Genomic DNA, 19227 nt, shown 5'->3' with positions numbered 1-19227 from the left:
TGTTATCTCATATTTATGAAACCTATATCACATACGTGTGCCTGAAAGAAATGGGTAGATGTGGCACATGTAAATCAAATTGCCCAAGCAGAAAGTTTATAGCCATTTGCTTAAGGTCAGAATCTGGGCACCTTCTAGATGTTTCTAACCCTACCTTGACATCTCCCCTGCAGGAGAAGAACAGAAATTCCCCAGCAAGGCTCTACTTCCCATTACTCACTAGTTCTGCATATGAATGTTTAAAAACTTCCTGTGTTGTTATATGAAATATATATTCTGTGTGCTTTTGCAGCATCTCTATCTACCGGGTATTTGAAAAGGGGAAAAAGGTGAAATGTTGTTTAGGAGCAATTCCTTTGGTTAATGATGTTAATCGGTGATATAAAGAAGGAACATGGCATCTGGAGTAAGAAGACAGACCTGCAATTGATTTCTATTTCTGTCACTTACTACCCGTGTGGCTTTATGTCTGACACTTAACTCATCTGAGTCTCAGTTTCCTCATCTCTAAAATGGTGGTCATAATAATTAGCTCACAGTTGCTAACCAGTCTAACAACATGTGAGAAGTGCTGCAGAAACGTCAGCAAAAGAGACAGAAGAGTGTGCAGGGGAGGAGCAGTTATGGTTGGAGTTGATCGTGGAGGTAGACCCATCCGAGTCCAGGTGTGGGTTCTACCCTTTCCAGCTGTGTGACTTTGGATGAGTTCCTGAACTGTTGTGAATGTCAGGTGCCTCATTTTTAAAATGGGGGAAATAATTATGTCTGCTTTATGGTATTGATTTGAGGATTACACCAACACAGTTTTTGGGAAATAGAATGAGAGAGAACTTTAGAGTTGCAGGGACCTTAGAAGGCCCCCTTACCCTAACTTCCTCCACACCATGGAGATCTTATTTTTATCAACCCTGACTGTGTTTACACATTCCCTCTGACAGAGACTGCTGTCTGCACAAGGTGCTCCATTCCATTGTTGGATCGCCTTCAGCGAAAGGAAAATTTTCCTCATATACAGGTAAAAACTGCTTCAGTATAACTTTCACATATTGATCCTCTTCTGTAGTCTGTAGAAAAAATAGCATTGGTCTCTTTTTTTTTAATTAAATTTTTTATTCTGAGGTAATTGTAGATTCACATGCAGTTGTAAGAAATAATACAGAGAGATCCCTTGTACCCTTTACCCGGCTTCCCCCAATGGTAGCATCTTGCAAAACTACAGTACAATATCACAACCAGGAAACAGACAATGACACAGTCACGATGCAGAACACTTCCATCACCACTAGAATGCCTCATGTTGCCCTTTTATAGGGCACCTGGTTCCCTCTCACCACTTCTTTAACCCCTGGAACCACCATTTGTTCTTTATTTGTATAATTTTGTCATTTCAAGAATGTTATATAAATAGAATCATCAAGTATGTAACTTTTTGGTATTGGCTTTTTTCACTCAGCGTAGTTCTCTGGAGATTCATGCAGCTTGTAGCGTGTATCAATAGTTTGTTCCTCTCTTCCATAGTAATGTTTCATGGTATGGCTCTACCACGGTTTAATTATTCACCCATTGAAGGTCATCTGGATTGTTTCCAGTTGTGGGCTGTTGTGAATAAGCTAAGTCAAACAATCATGAGCAGGTTTTTGTGTGAATAGAAGTCTTTTTTTTTCAAATTCAGAAGCACTATTTTATTAAATAAAATTTCCTTTAGTAAAGTTACATTTTTATTTACATTTTTAAAATGTATATTTATAAATTAAAAATTATATCTCTTAGGATCCATTTCTTGACTATGCTAGTCAACTTTTTTTAATTAAAGTATAGTGGACATACAATATTATATTAGTTTCAGGTGTACAAGATAGTGATTTGACATTTATGTACATTATAAAACGATCACCGTGATAAGTCTAGTAACATCTGTCACCATACAAAGTTATTACAATATTATTGACTATATTTTCTATGCTACACATTACATCCCTGTGACTTATTTATTTTATAATTGGAAGTTTATACCTCTTAATCCCCTTCACCTATTCGCCCATCCTCTTGCTCTCTCCTCTCTGGCAACCATCAGTTTGTTCTTTGTATCTATGAGTTTGTTTCTGTTTTGTTTTGTTTGTTCATTTGTTTTGTTTTTTAGATTCCACATATAAATGAAATCGTATGATATTCGTCTTTCTCTGTCTGACTTATTTCACTTAGCATAATACCCCCTAGGTCCATCCCTGTTGAAAATGGCAAGATTTTATTCTTTTTTACAGCTGAGTAGTATTCCATGGTATATATATATACCACATCCTCTTTATCCATTCATCTATCAATGGACACTTAGATTGCTTCCATATCTTGGCTGTTGTAAATAATGCTGCAATGAACATAGGGGTGCATATATCTTTTCAAATTAGTGTTTTCGTTTTCTTTGGATAAATACTTGGAAGTGGAATTACTGGACAGTATGGTAGTTCTACTTTTTGAGGAACCTCCATATTGTTTTCTATAGTGGCTGCACCAATTTACATTCCCACCAATAGTGCACGAGGTTCTCTTTTCTCCACATCCTCGCCAACACTTGTTAGTTGTTGTCTTTTTGATAGCAACCATTCTGACAGGTGTGAAGTGATAGCTCATTGTGGTTTTGATGTGCATTTCCCTGATGGTTAGTGATATTGAGCATCTTTTCATGTGTCTGTTGGCCCTCTGTGTGTTTTCTTTGGAAAAATGTCTATTCAGATCCTCTGCCCATTTTTTTATTGGATTGTTTGGTTTTTTTTTGATACTGAGTTGTATGAGTTCTTTATATATTTTGGATACTAACTCCTTATCAGACATACGGTTTGCAAATGTCTTCTCCCATTCAGTAGGTTGCCTTTTTGTTTTGTTGATGGTTTCCTTTGCTATGCAAAAGCTTTTTAGTTTGATGTAATCCCACTTGTTTATTTTTGCATTTGTTTCCTTTGCCTGAGGAACAGATCCAAAAGATATTTCTCAGACCAATATCAAAGAGCTTACTGCCTATGTTTTCTTCTAGGAGTTTTATGGTTTCAAGCCTCACATTTAAGTCTTTAATCAATTTTGAGTTTATTTTTGTATATTGTGTAAGAAAGTGGTCCAGCTTCATTCTTTTCTTTTTTAAAGCCATTTAAATCTTTTTTTTAAAGAAGATTGACCCTGTGTTAACATCTGTTGCCAATCTTCCTGTTTTTCTTTTTTTCCTCCCCAAAGCCCAGTACATAGTTGTGTATCATAGTTGTAGTGTTGTAGCTCTTATATGTGGGATGCTGCCTCAGCATGTCTTGATGAGCAGTGAGTAGGTCAATGCCCAGGATCTGAACTGACTAACCTCAGGCTGCCGAAGCGAAACGTGCGAATTTAACCTTTATGTCACCAGGCCGGCCCTCCCAGGTTCATTCTTTTGCATGTAGCTGTCCAGTTTTCCCAACATCATTTATTGAAGAGACTTGTCTTTTCCCCATTGTATATTATTGCTTCCTTTGTTGTAGATTAATTGACCATATAAGCGTGGGTTTATTTCTGAGCTCTCTATTCTGTTCCATTGATCTAAGTGTCTGTTTTTGTGCCAGTACCATGCTGTTTCGATTACTGTAGCTTTGTAGTATAGTTTGGAATATGGAAGCATGATACCTCCAGCTTTCTTCTTCTTTCTCCAGATTGCTTTGGCTGAATATAAGTCCTCATTGTCTTCAATCTCTGGGGAAAATGGTTAGGAGTACAATTGCTGGATCATATGGTAGTTACAAGCTAAGTTGTCAGAGAAATTGACAGACTCCTTCTGGCGTGACAGTACCATTTTATATTCTCACCCATAGTGAAAGAGTGATCCAATTACTTTGCATCCTTGCCAATATCTTCTGTTGGTATTTTTTATTTTAGCTGTAGTGGTAGGTGTGTAGTGCTGTCTCATCATGGTTTTAATCTGCATTTCCTAAATGGCTAATGATGTTTGACATGGCTCACTTGACATCTGTGTCTCTTCTTTGATGAAATATGTCTTCATGTCTGTTGCACATGTTCTAATTATATCCTTTGCTTTTTTACTGTGGAGTTTTGAGAAGTCTTTATATGTTCTTAATACTAGTCATTTCTCAGATATGTGTTTTACAAATGTTTTCTCCTGCTCTGTAGATTGTCTTTTTGTCCTTTTAACAGGATATTTTTGTAGTGCAAAAGCTTTTAATTTTTAGGGCATCAATTTGTCAGGTTTTCCTTTTATGGATAGTATTTTTAGTATCAAGTCTAAGAACTCTTTGCCTACCCTAGAGTCTGAGGATTTTCTCATCCATGTTTTTTTCCCCTATGTTTTATAGTTTTACATTTTACATTTATGTTCATGATCCATTTTGAATTATTTTTGGTATAAAGTGTGAGAGTTAGGTTGAGGTTCTTTTTGTGGCAATGAATGTCCAATTGCTCCAACAACACTTGTTGAAAATACTTAGATTAGCATATGACCTTGGGCAAGTCAAACTACCTGCCTGGTTCTGTTTGCTCTCTCTTGAGAGTGAGGGGGTTGTACTGGGACTACGTGGGTGTTATTCAGATTTCCAGGCTCCATTCCTAGATGTTCTGGGGTCCCAGGAAGCCTCAGTAGCAGCAGCAATGAGGAGCAAAAGGGGCTCTCCCGCCCCTCCCTGACTTCATCCAGGGTGAGGCTGCTTTTTGTGTTTTGTATTTTTGTGGGTCCATCTGATACTTGGTTTGATACAGGGCCCCGCTGATAAAAACAAGTTTGGAGAGCAGTGGATTAGATAACATCTGAAGTACCTGTCTTCAGTAAATTGCTGTGATTCTGAGTGTTTAGTGTCAGAACTCACTGTTCCTCTTACATATTAGCCTTCAGTCTCCTCTCTTTGTTTCTTGAGAGGTTACTCATAGGAAATGTTTCCCTTGTTATCCTGTCATCTTTCTTTCCAAATATGATAGGCTTCATGAAATCAGTTAGCTTACGCTCCATAAAACAGTTAATGAACTATATGTCAGAATTGAAAATGTGCTAAATATATTACAATTTTGCAGTGGAATCATTCATTCCTCAGAATTGTCATGGCTGAAAGAGAGGATTAGGAACTAAAATCACATATAAGCCATAAACTGATATCTCAGCCTTTACAAACAGCCACTTCTCTCTTACAACTCACCTGGGTGGCTTTTGCCAGTTCACAAAGCACTTGTAACAGCTTTCAGTCAGTTCATGAAAGATATCTTGCAACAACTTTTTGAGAAAAACAAGTCAGCCCTATATTCTTACGCCTGCCTTCAAAATGAGGAAACTGAGACTCAAACAGTTTGAATGACTTGCCCAAAGAGACAGAACTAGCAGGTAACAAGTGGAAGACCTGAGGCAAAAGCTCACATCTTTAACACCTAGTCTAGTTCTTTTCCCCTCTATATTTTATAAGGACTTTGGTGAATATTTTCAAGAAGTTCGCATTTGCTACTATACCTTTTTATCTAAAATGAGATGATAACATAGTAAACTCAAATAGTTGTAGGTTTTTAAAAAATTAAACAGGGTTAATTGAGATAGTGCATTTGGAAAAAAAATGTTAGACGACAAAGTGGTCACTGTTCAAATGATGGTTATTATTCTAAGCTTGGCTAGGTCTCTGAATTCTGGTAGGCAGCTGTGTGTGCTTGCTGATTGCTATTCATGGAAAATGTGTTTGTTTATATCATTGTATATTGTCTATTTTTCCTTTTAGTACCCACGTGGCCAAATTGTGAACTGCTATATTAATAAGATTCGAACATATTTGAGAGGGTGGTTAGACTTAATGTTTCCATAAAGTTGTTTTTATAGTTATTTTTCAACAGATGGATAGCTTACATTTGGCCACATTTCTGTGACAGTGTGATCATTGAAGTTTTCAACAGATGGCATACTCATACTTGGGAAAACACCCTCCCAATATTAGTTGTTGTAAAAAAGACTTTTCAAGTGCCAGGAAAATGGTAGTCTGTATTCCCAAGTCCTTATCCTATGCTATTATAATTATAATTTAGATGATTTGGAACTTCCCCTTTCTGGCACTTGGATTTATTTTGTAAATGAATGTACATAGCTATATTAGAGTGAGAGATGATGAGGAACACTCTGTTGTCAATTAGAGATTCAACGTGGATATAGCATTAAATCCCCTTTTGATTATCAATGAATGTACATAACTTCCTCTTGCTGAGTCATTCTGATTCTATGCCATACACGGAAAACGTAACCTTCCATAAAAATCAACTGTCAGAGACTTATATGTTCTTTCTAAAAACTATTGATTTAAAAGGAAAAAATAACTCACCAAACTTAGAATTTTCAGACATATTTATCATTATGATGAACTCCTCAGCCTTCCAAGTTATCCCACTTCTATGATGACCACCTTGCATTGTTTCTGAAATCAATAAGTGAGGAATCGACAGTAAGTGGGCAGTAGCAGAGTGGTGGAAATCTGTGGGGGTGTGTGTGGTTGTCACAATGACAAAGGACATTTACTGATATTTTGTGGGTGGAGGCCAGAGTGCTCAGACACGCACAGCACAGTGTGGCATAAGGAAGAAATGTCTTGTATCCTGTAGTATGCCTGATATCTTGCTGGACACTCATCCAAGCCTGGACCTTATCTCTGCTTAAATTAAATGACAGAGTAAGTTTTGAAATGCAAAGTGTTTTTTGTACAGAATATTGGTGCCCAGCCATGTCTCTGCTCTTTGATTTTACTATGCTGCTATATGAGAGGCTGAAAGACTTCTCATCTTCTGCTTCTAGATCCTGACTTTTTCATGCTAAGTAAATGCAAGCATGTAGACACTTTATTATATCTTTTTCTGTAGTCGTGGACTGAGCATTTACATAGTAAAACAGATATTACTATAAATTTACTTCCTTTTTTATTCAAAATAGGGCATTATATTAATAGTTTTGAAATTTTATGTATAGGTAAATTATATTACCCATGAATTTCTGGATTTAGAGAGAATTATAAAATGCTTATTATAATTAAGGAGCACTGGAGTTGATCAGGATGAGAAGCATTGTTGTAGAAAATTAAACAACAGCAGACCAGTTCTTTCTCCATTTGTCCACTTGTGTACGTGTAATTCAGAGTTGGAATCATTCAAAGTAAAGGACAGTGGTGTGAGTCTAATTCTTTAATAAGGAATGCAAGCCCAATCAATTTTGTACCCCTGTGTGCCTATGGAAGTCTTAAACTGATTTTCTCTTGGCAAATTGTATCAGCTAGATCTTCTGTGTGTCTGTCATTGCAGATGGCGTTTAACGATTGCCTTAGCTTGACCTACCCTGGTAACCCCCAGCCAGGGGACTTGATTGAAGTGTTTCGTCCTGGCTATCAGCACTGGGCGCTGTACTTGGGTGATGGTTACGTTATCAACATAGCACCTCTAGGTAAAGTTTGTTTCCACTGGTTCTTGGGAGCTTTTTAGTTTTTTTGATATAAGATAGAATCATCAACAAAATCATAAAACAAAACAAAATAGAAATAAAACATAGAAAATAGATAAATCTAGCTGATCTAGGTTTAGAAAAGACATTCTAAGACCAAAGTGGCATTGAAGAAATCATAAAGATCAATTAACACTAAAATTTAAAACCTCTGGATTAAAAAAAAAATCACAATTAAAAAGTAAATCAACTGGGGAAAATATTCGCCACAAACATGACAAGATTCAATGTCTTTATATATCACACAGTTATTTCATGTCATTGAATATCTATTTATTGATTACCCAGTATGTGCCAAATGCTATTCTAGTTGCTGGGGATACATAAACCTCTCCCTGCATGGTAGAGCTTACATGCTAGTGGAGAGAGGGAGATCATGGACAAAATGTAGAAAGCAATGTTAGAATAGAGATAAGTGATATGGAAAACATAAACTGGAGAAGCAGGATAGGAAGTGCTGAGGATTTGGGGGTGCTGCAATTTTAAATGAGGTGGTGAGGAAAATCTCATAAGAAAGTAACATTTGAGGAACAACTTGAAAGAGGTGAGGAAACCAGGCAGATGATATTTGGGGAAAGAGTTTTCTCAGGCCAAGGGGACAGCAAACACCCAGATCCCAACAAACAAATGGGTAAAAAATTGTGAACAGTTTGTAGAAGAAGAAAAGCAAGAGCCAATACTCATCTTTCCAAGTTTCAACTCTTGAGTCATCTAGGAATTGTAAAATAAAATGACAAATTTTATGCCTGTCACATTAGTGAAGATTAAAAAATGATAACAATCAGTGTTGATAAGGATATAATGAAATGAACATAAGTATATTGTTGATAGAAATATAAGTTGATAAAATCATTCACGAAAACAATTTAACAATCACATACATGTTAGGAGTCTTAAGGAATTCATATACTCTGACCCTGTAACTATATTTCTGTGAGTCTCTTCTTTGGAAATATTTATAGAGATATAGACTAACATTTCTGTATAAGAGTATCACTTCTATCTCATTTATAATGGTTTAAAAAATAGACAATGGCTTAATGTGCAATAGGGGAATAGTTAAATGAATTATGATTTAGCCACAAAATATTAGGTATCTGTGTTTGACAGAATTCTTTACTTGCAGGTAACAGAAATCAAACTCAGATTAGCAGAAGTAAAAAGGCAAATTCATTGCCTTACTGAGGGAAAATGCAGAAAGGGTAGAGATGGTGCTGTCCTCAGGGATGCTTGGATCTAGGGGTTTGAACACTATCAAGACTCTCTGTCTCACATCTGCTTTTTTTTCTCTCTGTGTCTTCATTCTCTCAGGCTATGTCTCTCTGAGAAGCTAAACTGATGACCATCAGTGTCTTTAGGCTCTCACTCTTAGAGTCTTGTGACCTAACAAAAGAGAGAGCTAATCCGTGCCTGTTGCAGTTAAAAAAATCATGGAGAACAATATTAATTGGTCCAATGGGGGCCCCATGCCCACCACTGGACCATCTCTGTGCTGAGGAGAATGGGAAACTATGATCGGCCTAGACAGAGTGTTTGCCAGAAAGAAAGAGGCAATGGTGGGATGGAGAGAGAGATAGACAAAACCAAAAGCCACAACAACAGCCATTAAAAATCATATTTCTGGACATGTCCAATTACATGAGAGATGATCTTGAAATAATATTTATTTGAAAATAAATATAAATATTTGTTTATAGAAATTCAATATGCAATATGATACCCAGTTTGCAAAGAAATAATACATACATAAATGAATGCCCACACATACATGCATCTATACACGTGTTAATAAAAGACATAATAGAAGTACATCAAAATAATAGTAGTAGTTATTTCTAGGTGGTGGGATAATAGGTGATTTATATTTACATGTTTATGCTGTATTTTTCAGTATTTTCTAAATATTTAGAAATAAGCACAAATCAGTTTATTTATTAGGAAAAAATGTATGCAAATAATAAATAGCCAGTTATTTTTTCCTCGAGATAGCTCTAAAGAGAGGTGTTTATAGGCCTAAGTCTTACTTTCTTGGGAACTTCTGAGAATTTTTAATGAAGTGGTTTTGTCAGCATTTTGAGTATTTGCCTCTTGTTCTAGAATATTGGAAATGGAAATAGCAAATAAAATGACATCTATGATACTGAGCCATTAGTTCCTGCAGAATCTAGTGATTAACACTAAGCAATTCTCTACATTATCACTGCAGTTTTCACATCTGGAAAACAAGATTAAGTTTTGGTGCTGTTTCCTTATTTTCATGTCTTAAGCTCCATAGGAATGTGGTTCAAGCACTGAGCTTTGATCCTGTGGACAGAAACTCAATTCCTGTTTCCGTGCTTAACTACTCCTGTGATAATTTAGAAGCCAGTTCACCTCTCTGAGCTTCAGTTTCCTCATCTGTAGATTGATTTCATCAGACTAGCACAAAAAAAGTTTAGTAGTTCTAACTAGGATATATGTGCTCTTAGAACTTGTAACGTGTAAGAACTTTCAGTGTGTTAACTGGAAATGCTGCTGCAGTGAAAAGAAGCTTGAGAGATAGAAAAGAAAAGGAGTGGAAAAGAAAGTTTGCTTTTAGTTATTACTAAAGGGGAAAGTGTCTAAACACTGGTTATATAGAGACCCTTCCTCTCATGATTTACTTGAACAATGGCCAACCGTAGCAGTCTTGTGCAGATGGAGAAGGACCCGGATCCTGGTGTTAGACTGAACCCTGAGGAATCATCAGTCCAGCCTCAGATACTGACAATGGTAGGCCAGAAACAAAGGTTTCTGGCAGTCTAGGCAAATGCTTATGGATAGAGGCAGGTAAGGTGGAGTGGTGGGGCTTGGGGCATTGTAACAGGTGGGTAGGGTACAGCATGGGGCCACATCTAGCAGACAGTGTCCACTATATTAGGTTCAGGTTCAGGACTTAGTTCCTTAGCCAAAGGAACTGGCAAGACAAAAGCAGGACACCAGCCTAACCCTAGCTGACCCCTCAGAACACTGGGGTACCGTGAAGGTTTCAAATTGGACCCAAATTGAACCTGATTGAAAGAATAAATGTAAAAAGTGGAGGTAGGGGTAAGGAGTGCAATTTAGATGCTAGGACGAGCCTACCTATCATAATGCACTACTGCTACAGCCCAATGATATTAGCTTGGAAGGGTTCAGATGCTGAAAAAGAGCCTATTTTATAGAAAAAGTGGACAATGGTCTTATCTATAGTATGTTAGAAACATATACCAAGATCTCTAATAATCATACTGATTGATAGAGAACTTATTCCTCAAGAATGGGTAGAGTTTTCTCACCCAATTTGTTCTATGGGGAGACATAAATTTTCAAAAATTTTTCTTATATTCTCACTCATACAGTATTGAGTAAGTGTTATTGATACATTACAGAATGAATACTTGAGGCTGGTAGGATTAAGTGGTTGCTGGTGTGATAATAAGTTAGGAACAGAGCTGGGTTTAGTCATCCAGCACTTCCAAAGTCTTTAGATGGCATTAGAATTCCCTGGGCTGGGTCACTATATCTTGTTAACCAGAATTTTCCTTATAGAGGACTGCGTTCCTGCAGCATTTACAAGTGCCAAGTCTGTATTCAGCAGAAAGGCCCTGGTGAAGATGCAGCTGTTGAAGGATGTTGTGGGAAATGATACATATAGAATAAACAATAAATACGATGAAATATACCCACCTCTCCCTGTGGAAGAAGTCATACAACGGTCAGAGTTTATTATTGGACAGGAGGTGGAGTATGACATATTTGTCAACAACTGTGAGCATTTTGTGACTTTGCTTCGCTATGGAGAAGGACTTTCAGAGCAGGTGAGTTTTCTTTAGGAGATATGTAAGTTTCTTACATTGGGAAAATAATAACTACTGACTATTGTAAGGTTCCCAGGCCTCCAGCAAAATGAAAAGAACAATATGAGAACACTGAAGGACAAAGAAGGAATTGAGTTGTCCAAGGTCATGCAGTAAATTAATGACCAAACTGAGACTAGAACATGGATATCATGAATTTGGGGCTAGAAGGGGCTTGAAGCAGACTCAAGACCGTAGCTTTTTTTTTTTATTAATTGATGTTTTAATAGTTTATAACTGCGAAATTTTGGGTTGTACATTTTTGTTTGTCCATCACCATATATATGTCTTCCTTCACCCCTTGTGCCCACCCGCTATACCCATTGCCCCTGGTAACCACAATACAGTTTTCTGTGTCCATGTGTTAATTTATAGTCCACATGTGAGTGAGATATACAGTGTTTGTCTTTCTCTTTCTGGCTTATTTCACTTAACATAATACCCTCCAGGCCCATCCATGTTGTTGCAAATGGGACAATTTTGTATTTTTTTATGAGTGAGTAGTATTCCATTGTATATATATACCACGTCTTCTTGATCCAGTCATCAGTTGAGGGACACTTAGGTTGCTTCCACTTCTTGGCTATAGTGAATAATGCTGCAATGAACACAGGGGTGCATAAGCCTCTTTGGATTGTTGATTTCAGGTTCGTTGGATAGATTCCCAGTAGTGGGATAGCTGGATCATAGGGTATTTCTGTTTTCAATTCTTTGAGGAATCTCCATACTGTTTTCCCTAGAGGCTGCACCAGTTTGCATTCCCACCAGCTGTGTATGAGGGTTCCCGTTTCTCCACATCCTCTCCAACATTTGTTGTTTTTTGTCTTGGTGATTATAGCCATTCTAACGGGCATGAGGTGATATCTTAGTGTTGTTTTGATTTGCATTTCCCTGATGATTAGTGATGTTGAACATCATTTCATGTGCCTATTGGCCATCGGTATATCTTCTTTGGAGAAGTAAGACCATAGCTTTTTGTCAGTCTTATTGCCCTTTCATTATGTTCCGTCCATTTTTTTCCCATTACCCCACCATACAGCAATCTCAAATCAGTAACCTCATATACTAAAAAGAATATGCTGAAGAGAATGTTGACTTTTTTGAGTGGAAGTTCATTTGCCAAAAACATAGATGGTAATTCTGAGATTCTTTTCCATTAGCTGACAGAGGCCAACTGATGACATATCTTTGTGAGTTTGTAAATATCTTCCATCTCCTTGAAATTTTTGGCTTTTAAGTAGATCCTTTGATTTACTGAGCTTTTGGATGATTTTTAATGGATTAATTGACGTTATTTTTAAAGTAGCTTGCATTCTTGTCATTTACTACCACTATTTTATAGTATGGCAGATTCCTAACTAAAAGCACACTTGGTTCAATTGCTGTTTTTCTATCGTCCCGCCAATCCAATTCCATCACTGATGTTTTAACCTAAAGATTTACTAAAGTGATATAAGAGAATGAATATATAAAGCCTCCCAGTATCTTGAAATGGTGGATCAGTTATATAATCATCTGTTCTGAGGAATGAGGTTACAATTCTTCTCACGAAAGCTTGGGAAAGTGAGAGACAGAACATAGTGAAAGGAAACATTTGTTTTCATTTGGAAATAATTTCCTTGGAAATTTATTATTAGCAGATATATTAACATAATGAATGTTCTATTCACATGTAACAATAAATTGCTTCTGAGCCAGAACACAGGGGATATACGTACAAATTCCTGCTCACCTTTGCATTGAAAACTAGTGATATAACTAGGAAATAAATTCCGTCCCTCTCCTTTGTTAATGATAAAGTTGTCCACTGCACTCAATCAGCAATTTTTTTTAAATGTGGCTAAATAAAAAGGAATTAGAACCGTCTCCTTGCTGTGACTCTCACTTGCAATTCATCATCTTCTCACCTTTCCTACCCAGAATCAAAACCCGTGAAAAATTAATTATTCTTCGACAACTAGTAGAACTGTTCTCTAGAAGGTTCCGATGACGATGGTGCACAGCCTTAAGAACTCACCTGAGCTTTGAAATTCTGCTGACCTGAGTTAGAACCTTGTCTTCACCACTGATGAGCTGTCTGACATTGGGCACATTGTTTATCAGTTTCCTAATCTATAAACTTCATTGTTTTGAAGATTATAGGAGGTATTTGAAGTCTCTTAGCATAATGTATTACATATTATCCATCCCCCTAAATGGCGTGCCTTAGATGGATATCATTTTTAATTGCTACGTTTTAGGATTTTTATGGATCTTTGTTGGCACTCTTTAATAAAATCTCTGTTGATCTAACAGAAACTACAACACTTGGATTATTTTTATTATTATCAATAATCAGTAGTATTAATACTAATAACAGCTAGTATTAGATGAGTTTTTTGGGTCGCCTTAAGGTTTAGGGGTCCTGAGCTTAGAGCAGTTTTCTTGGGAAGGGCTATGTACTTCCTCTAATTTAAAAACCTGTAAATGCGTAAAAGAGAAAGATGGAAGGATTGTGACCCTATCTTTCTTTTTCTTCATTGTTCTATTAAAAAAAAAACTTTCTTAAAAAATGAATAGACTTTATTTTTTTAGAGCTGTTTTAGGTTTACAGCAGAACTGAGCTAAAAGTATAGAGTTCCCACGTACCCCACCCCGCTCCTCTCAACCACACACACATACATAGCCATCAACATCCCACACCAGTGTGGTATGTTTGTTACAAAAGGTGAACCAACATTGACACATCATTATCAACCAAAGTCAATAGTGAAGGAAACCAGAATATACCACCTCAAAATATGTCACCTTGGCGTAAGGGTTATTTTGAGCTGAAGGCAACTGAGAAGAAGCAGATATAAGAAAGCTTCCTGCTTTTATTCCTCCCCCTATTAGCTTAAAAGAGGACATTGATTTTCAAAGGTGTCTCTCCTCCGCTCTGTACCAGGAAGGACAAAAGTTAATCATTGGGGACAACCTGGGGTTAAGGTAAGACACTTATCAGCCTGGAGAGGGCACCAGAGGAATCTAATTTTACTTACCAGCCTCTGTCTACCCTTAGTTTCCTGTATGTTTACCTTCCCACAATTTCCACCCTTGGAAGTCTAAAACCACTTTCCATTGTCCTGTCATTTCTCTACAAATTAATTGTTCTTTGTTGAAGATGCTATATAAGCCAGAATACGAAGCCACCTCTGAGTTACTCTTCCTTGAGTTTCTCCAACGTATATGTGAGATGTACATTTTAATAAACTTCTGTTTGTTTTTCTCTTGTTAATCTGTCTTTTATTACAGAGCCTCGGCTGAGAATCTAAGATGGGTAAAGGAAAAATTTTTCCTCCCCTGAAATAGTTAACATTAGGGTTCACTCTTTGTGTTGTACATTCGAATAGGTTTTGACAAAGGTATAATGGCATGTATTTATCATCATAGTATAATACAGAATAGTTTCCCTGGCCCAAAAGTCCTTTATGCTTTGCCTATTCAGCCCTCCTTCCTCCTAAACTTCTAGCAACCACTGATCTTTTTTACTGTCTCCATAGTTTTGCCTTTTCCGGAATATCATATGGTTGAAATTATACTAAGCAATATGCATTTAAAATTTCTCCAAGTCTTTTCATAGCTTGATAGCTCATTTCTTTTTATCACTGACTACTATTCCATTGTCTGGATGTACATTCACTTACTGAAGGACATCTTGTTTGCTTCCAAATTTTGGTAATTATGAATAAAGCTGCTAGAAACATTTGTGTGCAGGTTTTTGTGTGGATGTAAGTTTTCGACTCCTTTGGGTAAATACCAAGGAGCGTGATTGCTGGATTGTATGGTAAGAGTATGTTTAGTTTTGTAAGAAACTGCCAAACTGTCTTCCAAAGTGGCTGTACCATTTTGCATTCTCACGAACAGTGAATGAGAGTTCCTGTTGCTCCACATCCTCTTCAGCATTTGATGTTGTCAGCGTTTTGGAATTTAGCCATTCTAATAAGTACATAGTGGCATCTCGTTGTTTTAATTTGCGATTCCTTATAAACATATGATATTGGGCATCTTTTCACATGCTTATTTTCCATCTGCATATCATATTAGGTGATGTGTCTCCTGAGATCTTTTGCCCACTTTTTAATTGGGTTGCTTGCTCATTTTCTTATTGTTGAATTTTAAGAGTTCTTTGCATATTTTGGGTAATAGTCCTTTATCAGATTTGTCTCTTGCAAATGTTTTCTCCCAGTCCGTGGCTTCTCTTTTCTGTATGTTTAAGAATTTCAAAAATCAACATTTCTCACTGTGCTAGTCTAAACAAGTTGTTAAAATGTGCCTGTCTTTGTGGAAGGCGGCAGCGCCCTGGAACAGGCGCGGAGCAGCTGATGCACAGCCCGCCCTGCCTGTGCTTGAGCGCGTGGCGCTGCAGCCTTAGAGTCTCGTGGGGAGAGGCATTTGGATAAACCCTGCAGTCACCTGTGACCCAGCTACACTGATATCTGGACAGAGCTGCTCCAGATTCAGCTAACAGTTTCACTGGGCATATAGATCCTCAGAGTGAGGCCGTTATTATGGCCCACAGACAGGAAACCCCGTAAAGGATGAAGCGTGCAGAGTCGGATTTGGTGATCCTATAATCCTAAGTAAGCCGTGAAGCAAAAGCTCTTGTTCATGCTGGTTCACCAAGAACACCCTGGGATGTTATAATCTTGCAGGTCAGATCCCATTATACATAACTCTAAGGGATTGTCTGCATTACATGGGATTTTGCCATTTAGGATGCAGCTTGAAATAAATACGTGTTTGGGATTTGGAAAACTGCATGCTGGATGTGGCTTTATTATAATTGCATCTGGCCTCAGGGGATTTTGGTTTAGGGTCAAGTTGCCTGCCCCCTCCCTAGGCCTCTTAGATTTATGGGATTTCTCTCACATCTTGTGTTTCTAGTGGCTGAAGGATACCGAGGGAGTTGGGTCTACATCTAGCTGGGCCACCCTACCCACGGAATCCTTCCAGTTTCCCAGGGCTATACCCTGCTGCCATTTGACACCTCTGTTTAAAGACACCAATTGCACCTTCCTATTTTTTTGTTGCCTGGCACATTTCCCTGTTTCAGACTTTGTTAGGATCTCAGCATCTGCCTCTAACCATTCTAAGCGGGTTGAGCTTGATTGATATTCCTTGATCCCTGTCTGATTATTGACTCTGCCCCTCTTTGGAATTTTGTCCTGTATCTGGTATCTCCCACCCCTCTTTCCTCCCCCTGGGCTGTGTGGGGAACTCTGTGCTGCAGTGAATTCTGACTCTCTCCTGGAAAATAACTTAGGTAGTGACTAATTAAAAATTATAAATAAAATAAAAAACCAAGCAAACAAAATTAGAATTGTAAACTAAAATAGGATTCATCAGTTGTTTGCCAGTGCCATTCTCCCTGGCAGCTGGGGATGGTGGCAGGGCAGGGAGTTACAATTACAGGCCTTGTCTTTGTAGACCACAGGATGGTGTAATGGAGGGGACACTCCTGTCATTGCGCTTCTTTCCTGGCCATGGCCTTTGCTGCTAGTTCCCAACAGGGAAGCTGCAGTTAGGGAGGTAGTATTGTGTGGCAGTAACATAGGGGTGGCAGGCTCAGCGGTGGAGGCCTGTGGGTTAGACAGAGGGCGTGCTCAGATGTGAGCTGGGTTAGGCTTTCCAGCACTTGGGCTAGTCCCCAGAGTCATTTGGGAAAAATGTTTTGCTTTATTTGACAGCCTGATTCTTAAATCCCAGAGAACAATGGTTGTTTCCAGAATACCTGATGGCTCTGAAGCATCAAAATGTGACCTTTGGGTCATAAAATTGCACTCAAACCCATGCAGATGGAAGGCAATATTAGTTGAGTGCCATGAAAACCATGAATATTCATTAGATCCCTCATCATGATGATGATTAATACCCATAAAGCTATAAATGTCTGAACTCCTTTATGGACAATTGAGCTTGAGAGTGGTTTATTTTGGTTGGTCTACATGAGAAATTAACTTTTGACATGATAGTTAACATCAGTATTGACTTCTCTTGAAGTTTGTTTATCAGAATAGAAATTGTATCTACCAAATAAGAGCTTACAAGTATTTAGCTCAGATCACTTCCCTAAATTATTTTGCTAACAGACATTCTTAAGTCAGGGAAAATGCAGGTGTGCGGGCACAGACACACACACACACACACACACACACAAGATATTCACCCTGGTATAGACCTATCCAAACTAGTGTGTGTTTAGGGGGTAGGGGTTGTGTAGAAGGGAACACATAGTTCAAAACTCCACCTATATCTAAATATCCCAGTGGTATGACCTCGGGCAAATCACTTATAACTTCTCAGATCTTGCAAAACAAGAGTAAAGCTACCTCCCAGGTGTACTATGATGATTATTAGGAATTGTGGCATAATGAGTCTATAAACCACCAAAGGCTATATAAATATGAGAAATTATACTTATGTGTATTTATATCTTTGTCATCATTATAAAAATTAGAACTTTGCTCATCTTCGTATAGAATTTTAACTTTGCATGGAGCTTTACATTTATCCATTGTGCACTCAAACGAGTCTTTGGTTTAGGAAACAAGCTAAAACTTGAGCTTAGGACTCTGAGATGCCTGTAGAATAAGATGTGTTTTTTGTTTATTTCTTGTTTCCTTATAGGCCAACCGAGCAATAAGTACCATTGGGTTTGTGACAGCTGCTGCTGGTGCCTTCTCACTGCTGGGCTTGTTTCCAAAAAGACACAGAACGAACTACTATTAACAGTTTACTGAAGACATATTGGAACTGAAGGACATTGGGGGGGGGGGGGGAACCCAACCTGGGATGAATACTTATTTTCAATGCATCCTTATTGTTCCCAATTCCAATGACGGATGGCAGGCTCTTTAATAAATTGCTCACTGATATCATCTCATCACCGATCCAAGGAAGTTTTTCCCCCTACTAGCATAGATTTGCTGTGGCAGCTTGAACAAGAAGCCGTAGCCCTTTGAGTGAGCCAGCAGAGGATCTTAACAAAATCACATCGTAGTTTATCTTCTACTATAAATATTGTTTTCCTTTTCCCTGAGGGTGGCTATTTTGTATTTGTCAGAGGGATGAAGAGCCATTTATATGGGATTTTGAAAAAAGAAAGGTAAGAGCCCCAAATTGTTAGGGTTGACGTCTAAATTCATATTCCTTTTCTGGTCAGAAAAGAAACTGGGAAATTCAGCATTTGGTTAGACAGTTTGAGGAACTTGCATTAACAAACCATCTGAGGGTGTGCACCCATCTCCTTGTTCCTGTGTAGATGGGGGGGTGGGGTAGGAGAAGGGGCTTCGTGCTCCAGGGTTTCAGATCCAGTGATTTCCCTGGAAGCGACTCATTTGTCAGGAGTGTGTGACAAGCAAGAATGAGCTGTTACTTCTACAGTGCTACACTGGTCCCTTTGGATTTTGAAGTATTTCAAGGGTTTGACCTTTTTAACCTTAGCAAGAGATCATTAAATGTAGGTTTAAGGTGCCATATTTAGAAAACAATATCCCATGTTACTTTTTAAGGCTTTTACTATAAGTCAAGGAGTGTTGTGATTTTATGCTTGCATTTTATTGATCATGTGTTGAATGAAACAAACTACTTTTTTTGTGTGTATGTGTGAGGAAGATTAGCCCTGAGCTAACATCTGTTGTCAATCCTCCTCTTTTCGCTAAGGAAGACCCGCCCTGGGCTAACATCCGTGCCCATCTTCCTCTACTTTATGTGGGACACCACCACATCATGGCTTAACAAGTGGTGCATCGGCACAAGCCCAGGATCCGAACCTGCGAACCCTGGGCCGCCGCAGCAGAGTGCACGCACCTAACCGCTATGCCAACCGCCCGGCCCTGAAACAAACTACTTTTTAATACCTTTCCAGTGAAATTC

The 19227-nt window shown here is 38.1% G+C and overlaps 1 protein-coding gene across 1 annotated transcript; it reads left to right on the top strand.

Annotated features, from left to right (window-relative positions):
- The first annotated feature begins 949 nt into the window (after window positions 1–949).
- PLAAT1 (phospholipase A and acyltransferase 1) lies at window positions 950–18117 on the top strand. The gene is made up of 4 exons (XM_087439843.1): window positions 950–1015; window positions 7279–7417; window positions 11024–11292; window positions 17980–18117. Exons 2-4 carry the CDS (start codon window positions 7279–7281, stop codon window positions 18079–18081), a joined length of 510 nt encoding a protein of 169 aa, XP_087295969.1. The 5' UTR covers window positions 950–1015; the 3' UTR covers window positions 18082–18117.
- Window positions 18118–19227: the final 1110 nt, after the last annotated feature.

This window comes from Ceratotherium simum, chromosome 15 (assembly GCF_057802395.1).
Source record: "Ceratotherium simum simum isolate JZ-2026a chromosome 15, ASM5780239v1, whole genome shotgun sequence".
In the NCBI taxonomy this organism is placed as follows: domain Eukaryota; kingdom Metazoa; phylum Chordata; class Mammalia; order Perissodactyla; family Rhinocerotidae; genus Ceratotherium; species Ceratotherium simum.
The sequence above is the reverse complement of the archived record's forward strand: the minus strand, read 5'-3'. Positions and strand labels throughout refer to the sequence as shown.